We start from the raw sequence: 26,424 nt of genomic DNA, 5'->3' as shown, positions 1-26,424 counted from the left end.
AAGAGAAAAAAATGATTAAAAAATTTTAATGTACTTCATCATTGCATTGTTTTCATGTTCAGATTGGATTATCATTGAGTCCTCAAGTTTTTAGGCCTAAAATCAATTTTTCTTTACAACAAAAATGGCGTTTTATAATGGAATAAGTACGGAAAGTATCAAACATCTAAAAGAGATGAGAATTTTAAAATACGTACAGCCATGAGCTTTAAGGTAAGAGAAAGTGGAAGTAAGAAAACCCTAAGGCAAATTCTTTGTGGTGATATAACTGGTACATAAATTCTATTCCCCACACACTTTAAAATAATTTATTTAAACTCTGTATCACCATGCTAAATTTGTTCTCATGCTACCAGTATAGCAAACTAAATTCAAGTTGAAATTTAAACTCTTAATCTAAAATGTTACCATTTTACAGTAATAATAGCTGATGTTTATACAGCAGTGTCTCTTCCACTCTCTACCTGTGTGACTTTTGGAAAAATCATTTACCTTTATAGGCTTACATTTTCTCAGTTACAAAATGAGGAGGTTGGAGTAGATCACCTCCATCATCTGTTCCCTATTTAAATCTATATAATATTATAATCTCATTTCATCCTCACAACCCAGTGAAGTATTATTCCTATTGTTGCTATTTATTTACAAATAAGGAAATGAAGGTATATGGAAATTAAATGACTTACCTATGGTCACACAATTAGAAAATATAGGGGCTCGAGGCAGCTAGGTGGTACAGTGGATAAAGCACCAGCCCTGGATTCAGGAGGACCTGAATTCAAATCCAGCCCCAGACACTTGACACTTACTAGCTGTGCAACCCTGGGCAAGTCACTTAACTCTTATTGCCCATAAAAAAATACGGGCTCTCTCTGAATTTATGGCCTCCTAACTCCAATTCTAACACTCTCAATAATGACCTTCTGCTTTCTGATACTAAGCAATTATTTCTATTATGAAACTTTTAAAAAGTCCTTCACATTTTTTAAATAGAAGGGCTGCTTAACCTGGGACATATGAACTTTTTTTATATTTTGATGACTGAATTTCAATGTAATTGGTTTCCTTTGTAATCCTGGGTGTTTTATTTTATGCATTTAAAAACATCAGAAGGAGAAAGGATATAGCAGACTTCTAAAGGGTTCCATGGCACAAAAAGAGCTAGAAAAACTCATTTTATAAGAACATATTCTGAGTCTCCCTGAGAGAGTGTTAAGATCAAGCACTAATGTTATGTTAGAGTTGATGCAGTAGCACCATCTTCTTAGGATATTATTTTTTTTCTGCTACGTCTGCTCCAGCTATGACATTAAATTTCATCCCCCAATTTTGACCATATTGCATAAGACAACATATTTCCTGGAGTCCAAAATATGTTATATTTCCTACTTTGCCTCCCATCCTTATCATTCTTCTGTGTGCATCAGGCCCTACCTGGATCTGGGCCTCAGCGTCTCTCACAGATATACTCAGGGTGCTCACTGTTGAGCCAGAGCGTGGCCTTTTCTCTTGCCTCAGGACTTCTGGGCCAGCACTGAAGGAATGCCTCATTTGGCCCTGGTCTATCAGATGTTGTGGTCGCTGGAGGAGGGGTGAATCTGGTCCCCTCGAGACCAGTTGCTCTCCTTTCTTCTCCACCTTCATGTCTTTGGCAAATGGGACTAGGTTATGTTGCTGCTGCTTCCTTTTCTTGTACTCAGTCATCAACTTTGAAATAGTCTTGTCGGTGGCCATGGTATAGATTTTGTTTCCTGCACTCTCCCACCACTCTTTCTTCCTGCTTTGATCTTTCCTCTCCCCCCTTGGGCTGGCGGGCAACTCTGACATTTCCCCGATGTTTCCCTTTGGGGTCATGGCATCAATCATATGGTCCCTTGACTGACTTCGGTCGTCCTCAGAAGGTGTATCCTTCCCCGAAAACCCTCCTGTGGATGGGGTGGATGATTCAGATTGGAAGGAGGGAAGGATAAAGAAAGGGTCGCTCTTGAAGGTAGGAGGTTCCTCCACATTATTCTCTAGATCCAAATGCATCTGGATGTAATTGTTGCACAGTTCCATGCAGAGCTTATGAAGCCTTTTGACCAGCCACACCCAGTCTGCATTGCTGACTGGCTGGACACTCAGAGAGGGTATTCTAGCCCGCCATTGTCTTTTCTCCTTCCCCCGAGGGGGACTGACCTGTGCTGTTTCCTCAAAAATATCTTCATCCTCTGATGAACACTGTTGGGAAGAATCGGTACTTCTTTCATCGTCTTCAAAAAGGACTTTCTTCACCTGTTCAGCAGTGATATTCTCCTGGTTGGTCAAGACAGCACAGACTAGGGCATGAAAATAAATGTTAAAGCTCATTGCAGACTGGCGGTATAGGTTGGCTGCCCCTCCAATGCCAGACACTTTCTTCAGCAGGCATTTCAACCCTGGGCTGGTGTCAAACTCTCTGGCTGTTCTATAGGAATCCAACAGCAAGTCAAAGATGACGGCCAAGTTCTGCATGGAGATATACCTGAGGAAACCAGCCAACTTGTTTTCTGGCACTTGAACTGTCTTCTCTTCTCCTTGGGAGGGGCCTTTGACAAACTCTTCCAATAAGATATCATACAAGTTCTGGAGAAGCACTTGATGAGACAATAAACTCACCACAATTTCCCTGAAAGAGACACTTCAGAGGAAAAGAGAGAAAGAAATTAGTAGTCCATTCATCTCTTATACAAGACTTCAATATGACCTAGATGCATTATAGACATTGCAATAAATGTTACAGTTAGCTACATTCTCATGCTTTGCTTTAGATATTATGACTTTTAAAGTGCCAAAATTCATTCTAATGAACTTTAATTGCATCCCAGACACACAAGATTGTATTTAGAAGTTGGAGGATTAACATAAACCATGATCCTGAATAACAATTATCATCAATGTCTTAGGAAGCTAATAAAACTGCTGAATTTAATTAATAATTTATAGAAACGACTCAGAATATTGCACACCTGAGACCACGCCACAGTCACAGTAGCATCTGTCACAATTTATTCTTAGAGAAAAGATCTAAGTTTAGTTCTATTGATCTGCTTTGTCCACTCCAAACCTTTAACTATGTGTGCATGCATGCACACACACACACACACACACACACACACACACACAATATCAATCAACAAGCATTTTTAAGTGTCTTCTGTGTGCTAGATGCTAAGGATGCAAGTACAAAGAATGAAACAATCCCTATTCTCAAGGCAGTAATATGATGGGGGAGACAAATAAGGACGTGTGTCTGTGTGTATAACTATATATATATATCATAATGATACAGAGAATAAATACAAAAATACACAAAGTAGTTAAATATAAAGCAGTTTGGAGGGGAGGGCATTAGCATTTGAGGGGAACCAGGAAAGATTTTATGTAGAAGATGGCTCTTGAGCTGCTGTCTTATCTAAAGAGAGAGACTCTGTGAGGTGGAGGTGAAGAGAAAGTACCTGTCAGGAATATGGGACCTATGGGGTGAAGGCACAGATGTGGTAGATGGAGTGTCCATTGTGTTTGAGATCTATTATTGCTGGAAACTAAAAATGTGAAGCTCTCCAGGAGGATTTGTGTGGAAATAAAATATTCCATCTATCTATTCCCTACTAAATATATGGGAAACATTTAAATGTTTCTACTGTATAGGTAAGAATATGTAGAAAGACTGAAATACTCATAACATTAGAGGTGCTTTGGAAGTGACATGAGTAATGCATAGAGTTACTTGCTAATTTGTTCTAAGGGCAAGGAAAATCAATAGGGATGCATACTTTTGTTTTGTGATTACTCCGGACCTTATCAAGGGCAGCAACAAAAGTCTTTTGTGTAGACTTGGAATAGTGATTCTACTATAGTCTGGGGGCCCCTCAAGACAAATTATATTAAATCAGCACATAACTTTTGATAATAATAGTAACAACCACCACCAAGATTTTTATAGTCTATTTAAGGTTTGTAAAGCATTTTGTGTACATTACATTTTCTTTTGTAATGGTCACTTAGTAAATGATAATTAATGATCAGTCCGTTTTTTTTGTTTTGTTGAAATTTTACACTAAGAAAACCACATTTCCAGGTGCTATATTAAGCCAAATGACAAATTCCTTTTCTATTTTAACCTACTATATTTTAAGTTAATAATGTTTTTGTGTTCTCTTGGTCTTATTCTTAGAAAATTACATACTATATAATGAAAAAGAGTATCATGTTTACTTGAAAAGCAAGTAAAATTCATATTATCAGTCAAAAATTACTGCGTTGAAATTATGACCAAATTTTCTCAACATATGAGGTCTTAAAGGCCAAAGAACAACTTTTTCTTTTGCTTGACTCACTATGTTGGTGTTGAACTAGGGTTGTTAAGCATGGTATGATGGATCTTTCCATCACACCATGCTGGGTTTGTAATCAAAGGATATGAGATCAAATTGCCACATTCTGATACTTACTACCTCTGTATCCTTGGGGCCAGTCACTCAACCTCTTTATTAGGCTTCAGAGCTAAGTTTTTCCATCTACAAAATGAGATGTTTACACTAATGACCCCCAAGGTCCCTTCTAGCTCCACATCTATGATTTTAAGAGAATTAAAAATAAAATTAATAGAATTTGTGAATTCAGTGAACTAATATGTTTTAGGTGACAAAAATTAAGGGATGCTCCTTCCATATGCTCACTATACATTGCGAATCTAGAGGAAATGATTTTGGGGTTCAAATTATTTCCTGGTCATTATCCTTCAATGGGAAAGGCATCTCCCAAGCTACATACAAAGGCTTGACTCCCTTCTTCTTAAATTCTAGTTACATAGGGGGTGGCTAGGTGGCGCAGTGGATAAAGCACCTGCCCTGGGTTCAGTAGTACCTGAGTTCAAATCTGGCCTCAGACACTTGACACTTACTAGCTGTGTGACCCTGGGCAAGTCACTTAGCCCCCAATGCCCGGCAAAAAACAAAATAATAATAAAATAAATTCTAGTTACATAAAGACCATCACAAATAATAGAGAGCAAACCTATTTATCTATGCTAATAGCAAACAGAAATCAGAGAAGTTATGTAGATTAGAATACAAAACATGAATGAGCTCTCCCACTGGGAGACAGCTCAAATAAGGCAGAGTCCTTTATCTTGCCCAAGGGGAAACTCCTCAAAGTCTCTAGTGAGGCACCTGGAAATTAGGGACATGTCAAGGCATTGGCTCCTCTACTTGTCTGCTTCTTCCCAAATTCTTTTGTCTCCCTCCAGGTTACTCTCTTGAAGTTCAGACCAAGAAAAGCTTTCCTCTCCCAAGTCTTAGCCATTTCATCCCCTTGCATAGGCAGAGAGGATTGAGTAATCATCTCTTCACCAATGAAGAGAGTCTTATGCATCTGAATCAGGCTTGAAACCTGAGTTATATGTAAACTCCATCCCTGGTTATATGCTATATATAGGTGCTACACCCCCATAATAATTATAAAAGCTAGCATTTATATAAAGTTTGCAAAGCATTTCACATACATTTTCTTTTCTGAGTTACAATCCTACAGTGCAGATATTAGATACTCTAAAAATTCTCCTCCTCCACCACCCCTCAAAAATTTGACTTCAAGTTCTTAGAGAATTTTAGGAACTTTTTGTTTCTCTTACTACTGAGTAAAACCAAAAACCCATAGCATTTTCTCCATTCTCATTCTACTTTAATGCTAGAATTGATAATTTTTTTCCTCCCTTGCTCCCACTAGAATCACTATAAGAGTTTAAAGGACCCTTAGAAGTCAATTAGTCCAACCCATCTGAAACACTCATCTTTTGTACAGCATCTTCAATAAGTTCTGGCCTCTGCTTGAAGATCTCTAGTAATGGCAAACTTGCTACTTCCTGAAGTGGAATACTCAATTTTTAGAGAGCTCTGAATATCAGGGAAGTTATTTCTTATATATGTGAGCTAAAATCTGTCTTCTCATAAGTTCTACTCTTTAGTCTTTGTTCTATATCATGGGTCTCAATCTTTAAAATGATCCCATGAGCCACTGTGTATTTTTTCAAGCCCTGTTTACACCCCTCTTCAGAAGGCTTATCAAAACCAGAAAGACAGAGGGACAGAGGAAAGAGGAAATGCTGTGTCTGATTACTCACACCGAATCTCTATTTGGGTGGGGAATTTGCAGGCACCTCTGGACACAGACAGTTCTTCGTGGTTCAGCTGAAGCAACACATATGCCTTATGGGAAAAAAGGACTTTCCCAATAAAGAGGAATAAAAGACATAGGAAAATGTGCAAAAAATCTTTGCATTCATCTTCAAATAGAGAAAAAGTATATAATATTTTTAGAGCCCAAAGACAGTGTTTATGCTTGGGATGCGTTCCATCCTCACTGAGTGTGAGTTCTTCAAGACATAGCCCAAGTGCTACCTTCTACATAATGTCTTTCCCGATCCCTCCAGCTTCAAGTGACCTCCACACCAAAGTACCCTGTACTTAATTACTTTGTGTAGGGAGCTAGGTCAGTAGATCTTTAGACCTGGAGTCAGGAAGACCTGAATTCACTTCTGCTTCAGACCCTTGCAAACTATTATGACTCTGGGCAAGTCACTTAACCTTTCTCTCTGCTTTAGTTTCTTCGTCTACAAAATGGGGAAAAGCACTTTTCATGGTTGTTATGAGCCTAAAATGAGGTAATATTTATAAAATGGTTTTATAAACCTTAGAATGCCATATAAATGCTATCATTCTCTTTTTTTAATTAATAAAGTATTTTTTTCCGTTATATGTGAAGATAGTTCTCAACCTTTGTTTATACAAGCTTTACAATTTCAGATTTTTCTCTCTCCCCTATCATTCTCTTTATATTTATTCTGCTATTATTTTCTTTATATTTATTCTGCTATTATTCTCTTTATATTTATTCTTTATATAATTATATATGTTCTTATTGCCTTCCCCATTAGAACATACTCTTCTTGACAACAGGGCTATTTCATTCATTATATTTATATCCCCAGACCCTAGCTCAATCGCTGGCACATAGTAGGTACTTAATAAATGCTTGTAGATTGATTATTTTAATTGCTTGTGTGGTACATCAGATAGTTACAGCAGGTTCTTATAAATCAAGGTCATGAGTTCCATCCAGTCACCTGACTGTTCACATCCATGGACTGTGCCCCTTAACCCTGACTGTCTCACAAACATTTGCTGTTGGTTGTCAAGGAGACCACTTGAGAGAATGTGGTGGGATGAGTATAATCGATCCATAACCCTTATGTAAAAGCAGCTCAAGTGCTCAGGGTCACTAGCATTTTCTTCATATGTAAGACACAGCTGATAGCATCTGTTAGCTTCTTAAACTTAATGGATGGTCATATGAAGAGGGTGGGACTTGGTGAACTATCTAGAGTAATATACAATAAATATTTTTTTCTCTACTAGCTACAGTAGAAAACCATTGGCAGATTTACCAGGTCACAAAATGAAACTTAATAAAAACAGGAGAGTAGAAATATGAAATGTGAAGCATTCAGTTAAAAGAATAAATGTTTTAGAGTAAGAAAAAAACAGCAAACCACCAACCACCTCTTTGCTGAACTGCACCATAAAACAATTTGCATTTTTTACACCCAAATTGGCATAATCTGGGATTTCCTGTTTAGATTACAGAGTGAACATGAGGTTGGAATAAATTTGTTTTCTTATCTTGTCTTTTGGAGAATCACCGTTACTTACCTTTTCTTGGTGTGCCCATTTGGCTTCTCATCAGGAGGCAGCTCAATGATCAGCTGACAGGATTGGGCATGATCGAAGTTGTTTGGAGTCTTTGGTGAGCACTGAGTGTCTAACATAAACACCTGCAAAGAACACACAAGCCCAGACAGCTCCATTTTTCCATCTCTTAGCAGCATTCAATAGACATCAATAATATTGATGCTGGTCTAAAACAACTAAGAGTTGCTAAAAGAATATCTACTTTAGTAAACATCTCTTCTACTGCTGAGTTCTGTCTATTTTCTTCCCTAGTGAATTAAAACAACCTAATGGGCCCTCAAAGAGGTTGCAGCTGCTTCTCTTCATTCACTCAACACAGAAGTGAGAAATGATTTAGGAAGAATCCTTACCTGTCAGTAACATTTATTGAGTGAGAGGCAACACCAGGAGAAATTACTATAGGAGAAGATGTAATTCCATCTTTGCTTCTCTCTCCTTTTTTTAAATCCTTCTTTAATCCTCCTTTTTAATGCTCCCTCCCTATCCCCCTACACTCTTCCTCTGAGAGGGTCTACAAAGATGCAAACACTTCAGGTAGCAGCCTAGTGATATCTGCCACCTGATTTACCCAGTGAAATGTAAAGTGGCTTATTAACAGTGACTCTAGGGAATTAATATTTTCTACTACTTTTTCTCACTTCTCAGCTATCTCCAAGCCAAGTTGTGTCCCTCCCCCTAAGTCTCTGCTTTTTCACTTCCACTTTATGTTATCTTCCTCCAATAGAATGTAAACTCTTTGAGTGCAGAAACTCATTTATATTTTTAATTTAACCTTAGCAGAGGGCCTGGACCACAGTAAGCATTTAATAAAGGCTCTGCTTCATCTGCCTTTATCTACCCCTACATACACCTACCTATCAACCACAAATCGACTTGAGTATTTGAGTATAATTTGTGTTTTTGATAAAGGAGTTCCCTCTCTATACCAATAAAATCACAGGTCCATTGGGATCCCATCCCAGTTTAGACCTTCATTCAGTCAGTCAGTCATACGACAACCACTAATTTAGTACTTACTCTATACAAATCAGGGCAGCTAGGTGGCATAGTGGATAAAGCACTGGACTTGGAATCAGGAAGATTCATCTTCCTGAGTTGAAATGTGACCTCAGACTCTTACTAGTTGTGTGACCCTGGCCAAGTCACTTTATCCCTGTTTGCCTCAGTTTCCTCATCTATAAAATGAGCTAGAGAAGGAAATGGCCAACCACTCCAGTATCTCTGGCAAGATAGACCCAAAAGGGGTCACAAAGAGTCAGATGGAACTGAACAACAACAACACAAATCATTCTTCAAGACACAGAGGGAGAGAACATGTTTAGAAAAAAATGATCACTGCCCTCATTAAGCTTACAATCTAGCAGAAGCGATATGACACACTCTCACAAATATAATAACTGCAGAATAAAAGAGAGTCATGGGGCGGCTAGGTGGCACAGTGGATAAAGCACCGGCCCTGGATTCAGGAGTACCTGAGTTCAAATCTGGCCTCAGACACTTGACACTTACTAGCTGTGTGACCCTTGGCAAGTCACTTAATCCCCGTTGCCCCGCAAAAAAAAAAAAAAAAAAAAAAAAAAGTCATACAAGCCTAAGGGAGATAACTTTACTATATGAAGTCAGGAATAGCTAAAAAAAAAAAAAACTTAACAGATGAGATGCCCCAAGTAGACAGCACAGGCCCTGTGACACAGAGTTAAAAAAAATTAAGTACGGGGGCAGCTAGGTGGCACAGTGAATAAAGCACCAGTCCTGGATTCAGGAGGACCTGAGTTTAAATCCGGCCTCAGACGCATGACACTTACTAGCTTTGTGACCCTGGGCAAGTCACTTAACCCTCACTGCCCCGCAAAACCAAAACCAAACAAAACAAAAAATTAAGTATGGACAATGATAAATATTCCTCCCATCCTTCAGGATGCTACCTGAAACCAGCATTATGCAGCCAAACTGGAGGAAGAGGGGAACCGAGGGGGAAAATATGTGCATTGTGGAGGCCATGGGAGTATAAGGCCTGTGGGAATGAGAGGATGTTGCTGTCCTGCAGCCTCTGCCACATAGGCAGGCAGAGTATAAAAGTTTCATTGCTGTAGGCATAGCAGAAGACTGTATAAGTGTATAGAACTACAAGCAACCCAACAAGCATATGAAAACACCCAGTGTGGGGGACTCCAGGCTTCCACTGATTTGGCAGATTCTTTGGTCTATGTGGGCTGTACTTATCATCATTTAGACATCATCTCTGTCAAGAAAGGGGAAAGAGAGGGGAGGTCTCTAGTCCTCTATAAAGCATTAATACCTAGGGTGAGGAAAGCTGCCAGGAGCCTCCTAAGACACCCACTATACTTTGGAAAAATGATTTGGGTTTTAGCTACAGTCACCTATTTGCAGGGTCTGTGATCTGGAGAGAGGAAAGCTTTTTATTCCTCTTGCATATTGCAGATAGTCTCTATACACTTTGACCCCTTTCCCACCATTCTGCCTCCATCATTGCAGAAGTGGAAGGGGGGGTCATGCACTATTGGTTTCATTATTTTTCGTTTTTCCCCTTTTTTCATATTTTTCTTTGTTTCATGGGCTTCTAGTCTATTTATAATGAGCCTCCCCTATTTGACAGGGATGATCCTTAGAAAAAAGACAAAGCCTCTTGGTGGGCACTCGCTCAAAGCCTTTCCATCATGGAAGAACTTGCCAGACTTTGGGTTCTGCTAGCATACCTTATGACGAAGCATTATGGTATCATTCTATGGACATCTTATAAAAAAATGAAGGGGACTATCCTGTCTTTTGTGAAATCTCCAGGGTAAACACTCCCAGTTTCTTAATGGCCTTCTTTGAGTTTCCTAACCTTCTTGGATACTCTCTTCTGGACATATTCCATATGTCACTGCATAGAGTCTTACTAAATAGTAGAAGGGATGACTTATTTCTGCTCTGTATTTGTGATGGAAGTTTTTGATTTCCTAGTGCAGAATGATTTAAATCTTGGAGCTTATTTAGGTGTATCATCAATCACCTTTTCTAACTCTGCATGACTATGCTTGGACATTGGAAATCATCTTGTCTAACCCCTCTTATCTTAAAGATGAGAAAATTAAGGTCAATAGAGGCTAAGACGCTTTCCAAAGGCCACACAGGAATTAAGAGCAAAGCTGGGATTCAAATCTACATTCTTTCACTGCAAATTTCATGCTTTTTTTTTTCTTTTTGAGATTCAGTCACCCTATCTTGCCCTGGCTAGCAGTGCAGTGGTCAGTCATGGGTCCAATCCCAATACTGAGGGGCCCTGAAGCTTTAACCTGCTCTGTTTTTCTGGATCAGCCCCTTCTGATACAGCCTGTTGACCCCTGTGCTCCTAGGGGCTCACCATATCTGTGGTGTACTTGGTATGGATGCCTAATTGACTTTAGCCATACTGTATCTCAGAATGACTGAAGGCAGATGATCCAGCACATAAAGTACTATAGGTGTTTGTCCCCAACCTGGCCCCCATGCTCTTTCTACAGCATTAATACTTTTCCCTATTGCTCCACGAGGGCAAGAATACTACTTTTACCCCTTTCAGAGCTAAGCAGAGAACCTGGCACATAGGATCATAGATTTAAAGGGACCTTAGCAATCACATAGTCTAAGACCTTCACTTTGCAGAAGAAGAGGTCAAGGCATGTGAGGTTGAGTGACTTGCCAAATATAACATGGGGAAAAAAGCAGCAGAGCAAGGATTCAAATTCTGGTCCTCTGATTCCAAGTGTGGGGCCCTTTCCAGTACATCATAATGCTTTTATTTTTCTTCTTCTATTTAAGAACACCATCACTGACCTGGGACACATTAGTGTCTGGGTGACTCTTTCCTTCATTTTTTTCATTATGATGATCACTATACAGTCACTTGGCACAATTTTCCAAAAGTCTAGAAACATATCCTGACACATCCCTAACCATAAGTAACCTATCTCTTTTTTGGGGGATTGAAGGGATGGATTTGTGACTTTACACAATCCTAATTCACTCCACATGAGACAGTAAAAAGATCAGGAGGAACACATCCATTTTGATATGACCAACCCCACTACCACAAAATAACCTTAGGATGTCAGTGACCTCCTTGGAATGGATGGATTTGTTTAGTAGCTGCCAAGGTTCTAGATCAGACAAAAATAGCAAATTCTTTCATGAAGTCAACAGACACAATTATTCAAGAGAAATATCATCTGTTGTATCTGGTTTTGAACAGAAGCCAAGAAATGGTCTGGTGAGTTTCCTAGTGATGAAGAGAGCCAGTAATTGAGACAGGAGGATTCTGGCTAGGGTCTCACCCACAATGGAAAGCAGAGAGATGCCCAGATGGTTGTTGCAATAAGCTTTCTCAACTTTTCTTCTGGATGTTTAACTGTTATGGTACCCTAGTTAGAGAGGGGCTGCTCTGCTTTCCTTCAATACTGGGCTGCCTTCCATGCATTCAGGCTACCAGACCCACCCCACCCTCAACTTCTCTGGAAAAAGCCCACAGTACTTACTTGTTGTGCCATGGCTCGGATCCTCCAGTATTCCGCCTCAGCACTAGGGGAAGAAGAGGGGGCTGCCACTCTCACCTGGCATCCATCACTACTGAAACTTTCATTGCCACTGTGGAAACAGCCCAATAGGTCCTACAGAAAAACACACGTTATGTCAATACGGGGCCTCTGTGCTGATTCCAAGCAGTGTCATCTCTCTGAGCAAACAAATTACAAATCTTTTCAAGTAATTTTGTTGTTCAGTCATTTCTCAGTCATGTCTGACTCTTTTTGACCCCATTTGGGGTTTTCTTGGCAATGATCCGAGAGTGGTTTGCCATTTCCTTCTCCAGCTCATTTTATAGATAAGGAAACTGAGGCAAACTGGGTTAAGTGACTTATCCAGGGTCACATAGCTAGTAAGTGTCTGTGGCTAGATTTGAACTCATGAACAGGAGTATTCCTGATTCCCAGCACAGTGCTGTATTCACAATGCCACTTAGCTGCCCTTCAAGCAACTTTAGCTAATGTAAAAAGGAAGGTTAACTTAAGGTAAGTCATCATGCTTCAGGCAGAGGGTCTACAGTCCCTTGTAGGTCTGAGATCCTATGATTTGATGATCTAGTTTCAAAAACATTAGTGACTTCAAGGTCATCAACAGCAGAAAAAGAAATGTATTACAAAGTATGCTGGCTTTGGAGTCAGGGCACCCAAGTTCAAATTCTGGCTCTGCTATTAAATGACCTTTGGCACGTCATTTAACCTTGATGGGACTTAGTTTCCTCATCTATAAAACAAGGGGCTTGGACCATATGACCTTCTCAGACCCCTTTCAGCTCTAAATCTATGGTCCCATAATGTATTTACCTTCACTGGTTTTAGCGTGGCAGAGAACGCATCTTGTAGGGCACAGCACGCAAGCCTCCACATTTCTTCAGTGAAAACAGGCCCTGCTGTTACAAGGACATACCTGCAAATGGAAACATGGCCAGAAATGATGTGAGTCTTTGAGGAGTCTGGCCAACATCTCAACACATTCAAAAGCTTTTCCTCTTTTCCAAGGTGAAAACATAACTTTTAGGGGACTTAATATGACAAACCAGGGAGCTATTTTCTTCTCCGGGAGTTCATTCTTTTCATCTTCCTTCAAATATATTCAGGGCTCCAGAAAAAAGTCACTGCTTGGCCCCGCTGTCCCCTTGGACTACAACCTATTTCTCTGTGTCCTTTCAATGCCAAACAGACTGAATAGGAGGTCTACAGATATGGCACTTCCTATTGACCCAAGTTCTCTTCCTACTCTCTCTCCTTATTAATTCTCTTACCAATTGAAATAATATTTGTAAAGCCCCTAGTACAATGCTTGGTACATAGTATTCTCTTCCTCCTTTACCTTTCCTTAACTTTCTACCATCATGCTGACACTTTTAACCAATCAGGTCCTCCTTCAAAGGCTCTCCTTCCTTAATTTCTGTGATGTTGTACTACCCTGATTTAGGTCTTGGAATTCTCTCTCTCATTCTCTCTCTCTGTATTATGTATATGTATGTATATATACACACAGAGACACACACATTCTCTCTTGGATAACATGACTTCAATTTTAATTTCTATCTTTTCTTCATCTGTATTTTCAAGTCTTACTCTTTCCCAAGCTCCAGTGGCACATTTCCAATTTACTGTTAGACATTTACCCTTGGATATAAACACTGAATCATCCTATTATTTTAGAGCTGGAAGGAACTTGGAACATAAACTAGTCCACCTCAATAACTTTACAAATAAAATGAGTGAGGCCTGGAGACATGAAGTGATTTTACCCTGGTTGCATCACTAATTCATTGGCAGATGGAGGATTCAAACCTGGTTCTCCCAACTAATACAGTCCAATATTCTTTTCCCTTCACCATTTGGTCTGTCTCACTGTTCCTATCTAAAAAAAAATCATCTTTCCCCCTACCCAATCCACAATTTCTATTATGATACCAACCATTCATCCAGGCTTGAAACCTCAGAATCATCTTTGACTTCTCTTTCCCCACACATTTAATCAATTATGGAGTCCTATCATATTTTCCGTTGAAGTCTTTCACTTGTTCTTTCCTTTCCTTAGCTTGCCACAACTAACACCCTACCTGATATTATTATCACCTCATACCTAGTCCACTTTAGTGACCTCCTAAATAGTCCTTACTTCTAGCCTCTTCCTCTCCCAAACTGTCATCAGGGTCAGATTAATCTCCCTAAAATATTCTTTGTAGCATGTAACTCTCATGCTCAAAAATCAGCAGTGGCTCATCATTTCCTAGAGGATCATCTCTGAGTTTCTTAGGCTATCCTTCAGTACCTCTACTGTCTAGCCTCAACTTACCTCTCTTCCCTATGCAAATTCTTGCCTCCAGCTAAACTAGATTGTTAGACATGCCTCATACTTTCTTGCCTCAGCCCCTTCCCTTATACCATTTCTCCTGCCTCTAATACTCACCTTCTTCCTTTAAACATATTATCATCTTACCCATTCTTCAATCCTACCTCCTCTATCAGTGAAGTTTTTCCTGTCCCCCTCAACCTAAAGGAATGTATGAATTTCTATCCCATTTTCTGTAGGCACCTCTCACCTGTATTTATGATTTACCACTTTTTTACTTTTGCTAGTTATCTTTCAGGTATTTCCATCTTAACAATTAAATGGCGGGAGCCTTTTCTTTGTATCCCTCACATAATTACCACGGAGCCTTGTCTGGTAGGATGGAAACTCTTTGTGGACAAAGCAAATTTTATTTTTTGTCTCTGTATGTCCAGCTCCTACTATAGTGCCTGACACATCACAGACATTTAATAAATACTTATTAAATTGAACAGGCTTTTAGTTTGGTATTGACCAATTGACTAATCATTAGAGATAGTGAATAGTTATTAATATATACAACTATAGTAATGAAATTTTTATTCCTTCTATTCCTTCAATGATTTTTTATTGTGGGACTTTTCACATGGAACATGTAGTTTGGGTGGGAAACTACTTTTCTTACCGAATACAAGAACAGCCAACTCTGGAGATAGTTTCTGTCGGCTTGGCCACACATGCTACCAATAACTCGAAGAGATCTTTTAGCATTGTGTTGATCATATTTTCATACCTAATATCTATGGAACAAAAATATCAGGATTTCATTCCATACTCCTGAAATATCGTATCATTGTATGGAGAATGTACACAAATGACCACTTAGATGAAAAAAGAAGGTTTAGACAAAGGAGGGGAATATGCATATAAGAAAAGAAGAAAAAGAAAAGAGCAATGAAAAGAAGTTAGCACCTATAAAAGCTGTTAGGCATTCATCATTTGGCATTTTTATCCTTTGCTTCATTTGTCCCATATATGTGTGTGTGTGTGTGTGTTTGTGTGTGTGTGTGTGTACACACATATATATGTGTATACACACACACACACACACACACACACATATAACTATCTCTCAGAGAAAGGAGATAGCCATTCAACACTGGAAAAATGCCAAGTTCTGGTTCACTGTTAAAACTCCACTCCCCCTACCCCTTAAGAACAAGGACTGTGTCTTAGAGAGGTAGACAAAGATAATTTATTAAGCACCTAGTATTTCCAGGCACTGTGCTAAAAACTAGAGATGCAAAAACAACAACAAGATGGTCCCTATATTCAACAGCTTACATTCTAATAAGGAGGGAAAATATAAAATGAACCTTGGTTCTTCAATTAGTTTTTCAATTAGTATTATGTGCATAGCATATAATACAAACTCAATAAATAATACTTAATTTCAACAAACCAGGTTGGTATTCAATGCACTGAATTAAATTAAATTTCTTAAAGAATCCCCATTTTTTAAAAAATCATTTAATTCTAAGAATAAAAGATGTAGATTTATATGTTTGATCATTTCTTAAATATAAAATACATTTAAAACCTGTTAATTTACTCTTAGTAGTCTTGTTTGTGCAGCTAGGTGGTGTAGTGGTTAAAGCAGTAGGCATGGAATCAAGAAAACTCATTAATCTTCATGAGTTCAGATCTGGCCTCAGACAATTACTAGCTGTATAACCCTGGGAAAGTCACTTAATCCTGTTTGCCTCAGTTCCTCATCTATGAAATGAACTGGGGAAGAAAATGACAAATCACTCTAGTACGTTTGCCAAGAAAACCCCAAATGGGATCGTGAAGTCAAACAAAACTGGAAAACAACAGAACAACAACAAAGATTTGCTAGGCTTCCTTCCTCTAGTAGATTTTAGACTTCTATCCTTTCAATCCTCACAATCTATACTCCATAAAGTTTCCTAAGACTACCTTACTGTCATCCATATCAAACCAACTCTCATAGAAGAGTCCTCTAGGGCTCCAGTTTTTGTCCCTCATTCTCTCACTAGAAGCTAGGCTCCTGGGCATGATCTTCTGTTCCTGTGAACAAGGTGACCATCTCTATGTGGATGACACATATAAATGTTCTACTTTGCATGGGCCTTAGTCAGACTAGATGTTCCTTTCACTGTCAAGTCATACCAAACATAATAGAGACTTGCTAAAAATCCTCTATACAGTCAGCTTCCTTATCCCACCTAGGAGACTGAGACTTAGATTAAATGATTTGCCCAGGCTCCAAGTCCAGTGCTCTACCTGGCTTAGGCCATGTCACTTCTCTGTTCACTCCCCTATATCATTCTGATCTGGATATGAAACCCCCTAGCTACTTTCCTCCTTTTTCTAGAAGTATACAATTCCCCTTAAAATTACTCCTAATGTATATTTTCCCAGGGCTGAACCTTCCATAAATAACTTTATTTTCATATATTTGTTTAGTATGCCTAGTATGTTACCTTTATGCAAAACCCATCAGTGTGAGGATTTAAGAAATACTTTTAGCTGACAATGCTGATGTTGCAGTAAAACTCAAAATGAATGGTCTTGATAATAAAGATACAAATGGAGACTCACTACCTGAATGTATAAAGCTCTGGATATGTTCCACCACCAATTCACAGGACAAACCAATGGCATGCTTGAAATTAGCTGAGGCGACATCCCAGTAAGCATGGTCTTTATGGCTACGGCGGAGCCACAGGGACATCACAGGAAGGAGGAGATGTACAACTGCATATATCCCAAACCCTGGTCCTAAAAGAGAAATAAGATGAGTGTTCAAATTTCAAGAGTAAACTCTAGCAAAAGTGAAGATCTTTGCCCACATTTGAAGTTGCCCAATCTGTTAACTATAAATCTGAAAATCAAGCTTTGCAGTGAATTTACTCTTAGTAGTCTTGTTTGTGCAGCTAGGTGGTGTAGTGGTTAAAGCAGTAGGCATGGAATCAAGAAAACTCATTAATCTTCATGATTAATTAATTAATTAATTAAGTTTTCCAGGAAGGGAACAAAGGAAGAAAAATTTAATGATAATACTCCAAAAGTTTGGTGCTCATTGCATTATAATGGTCCAAGATAGTTCCAAAGGACTCATGATGGAAAATGCTCTCCAAATTCAGAAAAAGAACAGTTGAATCTGGATGCAGATCAAACCATACTATTTTTATTGTTTTTGTTGTTGTTGTGTTTCTTTTTTGAGGTTTTTCCTTTTTGCTCTAATTCTTCTCTCATAACATGTCTAATGCAGAAATATGTTTAATGTGATTGTACATATATAACCTATATCAGATTACTTTCTGTCTTGGGGAGGGGAAAGGGAGAAAAATTTGAAACTAGAAATATTATAAAAACAAATGTTGAAAATTATCTCTAAATATAACTGGAAAATAATAAAATATTTATGTGGAAAAAAGATTAAAATTATCTCAGGTGCAAAAGGACATTTAACTAACAAAAATAAGCCAAAATAAATGCAGATAGCTATGTAATTCAGTAGAATGTTTGTGTCATTGAATGGAAAGCCTCTGTTCTTTATTATTTAAAATGTTAGATCAGCTAAATTGCCTTGTCTTCAGTATAAATTTGATATGATATTTTTACTTAAGAATTGCCTAACAATTTTAGATTGTGGAATACTCTTGAGCTTGTGGTGACAAGTAGGAGTCTACTTAAGTGGTTTTTGCTCATGTTACTTAAAATTTTATGATCAATCTATATTGTCATGGGAAACTGGGACTATACTAATCAGGTGCTATCTTGAATTCTGAAAGATAATCAAGTTCAGGACACAGCCACTATGTATCAGAGAAAGAATCTGAATTCAAGTTTTTGAAGACTCCCAGGTTAGCTTTATATAAAATATACCAAGCTGCCTTTCAAAAATTGCCAAGAATAATTAAAATAGGAAGCTAAGAAGTTGGCAGGGAATTTAGGTGGCACAGTCAAGCCTGGAGTCAGGAAGACATCATCAGGAGTTCAAATCCACCCTCGGCCACTCACAAGCTGTGTGAATCCAGGCAAGTCATTTAACCCTGTTTGCCTCAGTTTTCTCATCTGTAAAATGAGCTGGAGAAGGAAATGGCAAACTGCTCCAGTATCTTTGCCAAGAAAACCACAAATGAGGTCACAAAGAGTCAGACACAACTGAAATGACTGAACAACAGAAACATATATCTTACTTGAACCTCACAGTATGGGCAACTTTGTAGTGCAGTGGGTAGAGAGCTAGAAAAAGACTTAGCAACAACAACCACCACCATAACAATTGGTAGTCAGGGGTGAATGAGTTCCTCCTTGTTTCCATTAATTTGTTTTCTCCATCCCCTACACATCAGATTCCCCAGCAGTGATCTTTTGCTGGTATCCCAGTTTCTCTTTCTCTCCCTGTCCCTTAACCAAGATGGTACTTCTTCCCACTATTCTCAAGCTTAAAAATTGTGGGATTTACCATTGACTCAAAAATTCATAGCTATAGTTCTGACTGAATATCAGCTTAGGAACATTCATATACCAGCTATAGGTGCTTTTGCAAGGCCAACATCAATGAGTGTATATTGCTGAAAGTCAGTAATGTAGAATACACCTATAAAGACACAGACATAGATATTTACCAGGTACTTTGGTAACATCTCTCAAGAGCTCAAAGAGTAAATCCAGGGTAGGAGGTTGATGCTGACGAGGACAATTGGATACAGCAGCTGTCAGCTGTTCTAGAAGGATGATCCAGACTTCTATAAGACCTAGAAACAGAAACAAACCAAAAATTAGACACATTAGGAACATGGAAAAGAATTCCATTTAGATCAGCAATGGTTTATGCTAAACACTTATTAAATATAAATTCATTACAATCCAGCCTCTTTAAATATAGATGTAGTAGAATATGTAGATCCCAAAAGGGTGAAGGACATGAAGTCCAATGTTTAATCTTTGATGACTTTAAGTTTTAATGGCTTAAAACAGCATTAACTCTTTTAGAACATTCTATAGATAAAAAAGATTAAAAGGAAATTGAATTGAAAGTAATTGCAGTGACTAATCTTGGTCCCAGAGAAGACATAATGAAACATATTTCCTTTTTCATTGCAGAAGGCAGAATGCATCAGACACTTCAGACTGGGGTAACTATTGGTTGCTTTTGCTTAATGTATAGAGGAGGGCTCAGTGATTTTATGTGTATAGTGAGGAGTAGAACTAGAAATGATTGTGATATAAAAATAAAAGGCCTCAATAGAACCTTTTAAAGTATATTCACACTACAACATGACAAAATATGATATAGATACCAAAAATGCTAATAAAATCTTATACTTTGTTAGTAGAAGCCTAGTGTTCAGAAATATGGAGGGTACAGTGCTAACTGAATTTTGCCCTCACTATGCCATATATATTTGGAAGATTACCATGTTCTCTTCTGGGTATTAAATTTTAGGAATGTCACTAATAAACTATATAGTATTCCAGGATGCTATCTAGAATGGGTGAGGGGGTGTGAAATCATGCCAGTTGAGTATTAGTTGAATGAACTGAGGTGTTTAGCCTAGGAAAGATAAAATATAGGGAATATGTCCTTAGATTTAGGGTGGAGGCAGGGAGAAAGAAAAAAAGGAAAAAAGAAAGTTACATGATAACTTTATTATATATTTAAAAGGAATAGCAGGTTGTACATAATACATTTGCAATTTCATGTGCAATCATCTTTTTTATTATACTATATTATGGAAATGCTTGTTTCAGTAAATAAAATTTTTAAAAGGCCATCATGTGGAAGAAAGATTATATTTACTTGCTTAGTTTAAGTGTAAAGATCGAGGAGCAACATATGGGAGGTGTAAAGAAGTAGATTTCTATTTGAGATAAGGAAAAACTGCCTAGTGATTATTATGAGGGTAGGATTTGGTGGGAAAGATAATGAATTCAATTTTGGACATACAGAGTTTGAGATGTCTACAGGACATTCATTTGGAAATGTCCTTGGTAATTCAGTACTAGAGGCTAGTATTGTAAAAGAGTAAAAGAATACTCAGTAAAAGAGACTAGGCCTGGATAAATACAACTGGGAGTCATCTCCATAGAGTTGAACCTATGGGAGGTATTAAGAACATTACGAGACAGAATGTAGAGAGAAAGGAGAAGAGGATCCAGGACATAGTCCTAAGGTATATCCATGTTTCATCACTAAGGGTCCATAAACAAATATTAAATTAGAGAGGCATTATGGTATAATAAAACATAGGCTGGATTCAGAAGCAGAAGATCTGGGTTCAAATCCTAGCTTTACCACTTACCATATGTGTGACCTTAGACAAGTTCATTTTCATCATCCATTAAATATGGAATTTCACTCTAAAGTCCCTTCCAACTCTAAATATGTGATTCTATAAATGACTGCTCATAATCTGTTGTAAAAGGGGATTAATGTTCAGGCATGAGTCAGATTAGATGACTTTTGAGGTCCTTTCCAACAGTGAGATTCTATTTTATATGACCATCGTTATATTTCCAAAACATTCACCAGTTTAAGCTTTCTTTAAGTCAGAAGGCCTTCCCGCAATTGTCCTGAATCAATGGGGCTTTACTGATATAAACCTTTACCAAGAAAGCACTAATTCCAACCCCCACATGAAGTAGTAGCTAGACTTTATTATATGGGAAACATAATATGGCGTCAGATGATGAGAAAACCAACATACATCCTGTACCCAGAAACTAGACTTCCAAAAGGATGTCATTGATGTGACTCAGTCTTCATTTCTAGAATAAAACTGGTTTATCTCAGACAGAAAGAGGTAAATGTACAAATAATTAGTTTTAAAAGCCTAAGAATTAGCCACTCAAGAAAACAGACTATTAGATTGGATTCTAATTCATAATGGATGACATAGGATTTAATTTGAAAAAGAGGAAAAAAATTCAATTTTAGAGCCTGTAGGCTCCAGTGAATTTTCTCTCTGTTCTCTACTAATAGCTTCATTTCCTCAACTTTCTGTCCATATGGACTAGCCAGAAGGAATTCTGAACTGATTATATTTCCTAGGAAGTTTCAAAACCTTCGTTAGCAGCTAGTTTTGTTTAAGACCTACTAATACAAATTCATTCCAAATTGTTGAATTCAAGTGAAAAATCATTACAGTAAATTTAGAATTGCAAACTATAAATGACATGGCAATCTGCCTTAAGATGGGGCCTTGGCAAATGCACTGAACCTAAACTGAGACACAGATAATTGGAATCACAAATGGTAAGAGACTTAGACGATATCAAGTCTGTCCCCCCCCCACCCCCTCCTTTTGCTTTAGAGATGAGGAAACTGAGACCCAGCAACCTGGTGTTCTGTGCTTACAGATCTTTTGAACCATTGAACTTTGAGAACGACTGTAGTTGCAGTTGGATTTGCCAACCTCATACAATAAAGGACACTAGCACCTTAGAAGGCCATCCCTGTAGGTCACTTAAATCATTGTTTAAGTTGCTGGGAATATACACAAAGCAAATAATTTAATTGGTTGTAATTGTTAAATTCACTTACCAGTATCATCATCAAAATCAGAAAGTATTGATTCTATCCCATCCTCACTACTGGCCGAGTTCTCTTGAACTCTCCGAGGCAAGCTGGCAAGCCTCCCACCAAGGAAAATTGGTTTCAAGGGCATCTTGTAGATTTTGGCAAGCAACTAATGGAAAAAAAGACCCCATAAAGTGAAGAAAGAAACAGACCCATAGGAACAACAAATACCCAGTAGCTATTTAACAATAACAGATGGCAATGAGTGAATAAGAAAAATCACTGATTTATCCATGGTTTGAACTGTAAAAGTTGGTCAATTGACTGTCTGGAACTTGGAATATTTTCCTATTCAAAATATTAAATTAATTAATTTCCAGGACAGGGCTCTCTAAGGTAGGCTTCAAGTGTTTATAATTTTGTCAAGGTGAACACTCACTCCATTGATTTCAGCACCCTGTAACGAACAGAATCTTCAAGAGGTGATAAGCCCCTCTGAACCAAGCTAGTCTTCCTTCATTAAACATACTCTCCATCATTAGGCCTATCTCTGAAACCTTTCCAGGTTGGCAGTACTTTCCAGAACGTCCTTCCTATTGGCATAGCCTTTAGGATACTTCTTGCTCTTCTTCACCCATAAAAATTCATCTCTCATCTTTTTGCCTCTGGACTGGACATCCTTCATGTCTGAACATAATCCTTCCTCACTTTTGCCCTCACAGAGTCTATTTCTTCTTTGAAGACAAAGCCCAGACACCATCTTGTCCATGAAGCCTTTTCTGATCTTTCCAACTCTTTGTTTGTTTGGTTGGTTTTTTTGGGACAATGAGGGTTAAGTGACTTCTCCAGGGTCACACAGCTAATTAAGTGTCAAGTGTCTGAGGCTGAATTTGAACTCAGGTCTTCCTGAATCCAGGGCTGTTGCTTTATTCATTGTGCCACCTAGCTGCCCCCACTCTTTCAAAGTCTTGATGTCCTCTCCCCCAAACTACCTAATATTTAACTAATATATATATGTTTGAATTTCTTGACTTAATATTTGTGTTGTATATATTTTTACATGTACCTGGGGTCTCTCCCATTAACTCCTTGAGAATAGAAATAATTTCATTCTTTATACTTTTATCCTTAGTGCCTAGCACATAGTAGACTTGCAATAAATACCTGATTAAGGAACTAGGGTCAACTATATGCAATAGTGAGGCATGATACCAGGAATTTAGTGACCTGTGTAGCCATTGCTTTCCTTCCTTCCTCTAAAATGCTGTCCTTGGATCAGGAATGGCAACTCACTGAATTTAAAGACATTACCTAGGGAAAGGAAAGGAACCAGGATTTTCTGAGTTTTGCATATGGTGGAACTTGGGGTGAGTCTAAGGAGTAAAGGGGAGCTAAGAAGTAGAGGCGAGGAGAGAAATCATTCCATGTGTGTGGGACAGCTATGGCAAACACATAGGGTTAGGAGATAGAGTGTTTTGTGGCAGAAAGGCCAGTGTACCTGGACTATAGAATGCATTGAAGTGTAAGACGCTGGAAAAGTAGGGAAGGGCCAAGTTGTGAAAGGCTTTAAGCATCAAACAGAGGACTTTATACTTTATCTTGGAGAAAACTCAGAGCCAATGAGTAAGTTGGCAGAAATAAGGAGGAAGAACATGGTCACACATTTAGTGAAGGCAGATTGGCTAAGAGCAACTCTTCAGAAAGTAAGAGGCAAGCTAAACCTTAGTGGCAAAGCACTGTGTCTGGCATACAGTGGGTACTTAATAAATGTTTGATAAATGAACAAAGTATCACTCTCATGGAAAAAAATTACTTCCTAAAGTAGATTTTTGACTTGTCTTTTTTTTTTTTTTTTTGTGAGGCAATTGGGGTTAAGTGACTTGCCTAGGGTAACACAGCTAGTAAGTGTAAAGTGTCTGAGGCTGGATTTGAACTCAGGTCCTCCTGACTCCAAGGCTGGTGCTCTATCCACTGCGCCACCTAGCTGCCCTTTGACTGGTCTTTTTAATATTTTTAGTACTTTTGACTATAAAAGGTCAAAAGAGTAGGTGGGAGTAGAGGAATATAGCTAAAGGGATGAAATAGTTAGCTTCATCATAACCTTCCACAAAGTGCATTTTCATCTCTAAAGAACTATATGTGGTCCATGAACCATGGCTTAACCCCCACTGCTATATGAGTCATAGTTTTATTACTATGACCTTGCTTTTAAAGTCCACAAATTTATGAAGTTCTAAATGTGGCCTGTTTAAAATTGGTCCCATTCAAAGGAGGTATAGCTTTTGTAGCATGCATTTATCTTCACAACTGTCACCCAATTTCTCCTTGTCTTTCTTCCTCTGAAAATGTCACTGTCTATAACAAGGCTTGTTTTTTTTTTAAATCAAGGGCCAAAAACTCAGGATTTTAAAGACATTTAGGATCATATGAGTTAAAAAAATTCCCTTATTTTAGCCAGGTTTTTTTTAAGAAACAGGAAGAATGACATTGTCACTTTTTTGAAAATTAAGAAAAGGAACATTAAAAATTTACATATAAAAAGGTGATAAAATTATTTCCATGTTATGACCAATTGAGGAAGAGTTACAGGAGACATAGGGAAGACCCTGATCAAAAACTATTCAGAAAAAAACAACTGTTCAGAATAATCTATATCAGATTGCTTGTGGGCACCTGGAGGGGAAAGGGAAGGGAGGGAGGGACAAAAATTTGCAACTCAAAATCTTACAAAAATGAATGTTGAAAACTATCTTACATGTAATTGGAAAAAAATTAAAAAGTATTAAAGAAGGGTTAGGACACTTAAAGAACTATACAGAGAAAGTAAAAGAGAGCACACCGAAAGACTTGTACCCAGACACACACACACACACACACACACACACACACACACACACACACACACACATACTTAGGAGAAAAAGATACGTAGGCTCTCTCTTTTCCTGTCATAATATCCATATATTGTAGCTATTTAGGTTACTGCTTCCTAAGACTTAAGGTCCTGTTGCATATTCACATCTGTAGGTAAACAGAGTAATTCCCCCTTTCTCCTTTCAAAAACTAGATAAATTTATCCAAATGTGATTCAAAAGATGTTGTTTTGGGGGCAGCTAGGTGGTGCAGTGGATAGAGCATCAGCCCTGGAGTCAGGAGGACCTGAGTTCAAATCCAGCCTCAGACACTTGACACTTACTAGCTGTGTGACCCTGGGCAAGTCACTTAACCCCCATTGCCTCACCAAAAAAAAAAAAAAAAAGACCAGTCAAGTCGCTTAACCCCAATTGCCACACACACACACACACACACACACACACACACACACACACACACACAATAAAAAAATAAAAAAAACCAAAAGATTTTTTTTTACCTCTACTGCAGAGGTCTACAAACCTATAAGAAGTTTATGGAGAGATTTCAAGGAGTCTGTGAACTATGATGAGGAAAAAATTACTCCTTTATTTCCACTAACTACTTCTTGAAATTTAGCATTTCCTTCAATGATTTAAAAACCCTATTCTAAGAAGGGGTCCATAAGCCCTAACAGACTTCCAAAGAGATCCATGTCTCAGAAAAAGTTAAGAATCCTTGAGGTAGTGTATAGGCTCTAAGCATTGCTGACCGCCGAGACTTAACACCTTAATACTTAATACCAGCATCTTTTGTGGGAAGGGTGGAGAGAGGAAGAAGTCATCACACTCATTCCCTCGTCTCCCTAGGACAGCAGAAAGTGTTCCTATACACATTATACCCATTTCTGACTGGGGTCATTTCAGACCCAGAGGGCCAGGAGCCTTCAGAGACCCACCATACCTGAGAACACTTCCTGAGGTAATCAAGAGCGGGAAGGCACAAGTCTGTTGATGTTGATGTTGACCCTGGCACACAATCCCCGATCTCTTTACATTCCACTTCTCCTAGAGCACAGGGAGATAAGTACAAAAGGGGGAGAAAAGTCAGTGTACCATAGCACTGTTTCTGAGCCAGTTTGCTGAGAGATGTCTGGAATGGAAATCATCAAGGTCTTTACCAAGAATAAACCTTATCTCTGCGAGGGAGGTTATGCTTCCTCTCTATAGCTGGGAAAATGCCTACTTTGTTGCCTATGCTCATCACTAAGTAGCAATGAAAAGGGATATTGGGGAGACTACACATCTGAGGAGATGGGGATGAGGAACATTTAATTGAATTTAAATTATTTCCATCTGTTATTTGTCCATATGTATAACCTATTTCTACTGGGGCTTTCAGTTT

General features: G+C 38.3%; 1 protein-coding gene across 4 annotated transcripts in view; it reads right to left on the bottom strand.

The window, feature by feature from the left end:
* ARFGEF3 (ARFGEF family member 3) overlaps nt 1–26,424 on the bottom strand; it is a 234,028-nt gene that overhangs the window by 6,169 nt on the left and 201,435 nt on the right. For all 4 annotated transcript variants that reach the window (XM_043964806.1, XM_043964804.1, XM_043964805.1 and 1 more), the window contains 9 exons: nt 25,984–26,087; nt 22,192–22,336; nt 19,274–19,402; nt 17,241–17,417; nt 15,298–15,412; nt 13,133–13,235; nt 12,287–12,418; nt 7,731–7,852; nt 1,435–2,659 (listed from right to left, as the gene is read on the bottom strand). In XM_043964806.1, the coding sequence (XP_043820741.1) occupies nt 1,435–2,659; nt 7,731–7,852; nt 12,287–12,418; nt 13,133–13,235; nt 15,298–15,412; nt 17,241–17,417; nt 19,274–19,402; nt 22,192–22,336; nt 25,984–26,087 (2,252 nt within the window). The remainder of the gene's footprint in view (nt 1–1,434; nt 2,660–7,730; nt 7,853–12,286; nt 12,419–13,132; nt 13,236–15,297; nt 15,413–17,240; nt 17,418–19,273; nt 19,403–22,191; nt 22,337–25,983; nt 26,088–26,424) is intronic.

This window comes from Dromiciops gliroides, chromosome 4 (genome assembly GCF_019393635.1).
Source record: "Dromiciops gliroides isolate mDroGli1 chromosome 4, mDroGli1.pri, whole genome shotgun sequence".
NCBI classification, from domain to species: domain Eukaryota; kingdom Metazoa; phylum Chordata; class Mammalia; order Microbiotheria; family Microbiotheriidae; genus Dromiciops; species Dromiciops gliroides.
The sequence above is the reverse complement of the archived record's forward strand: the minus strand, read 5'-3'. Positions and strand labels throughout refer to the sequence as shown.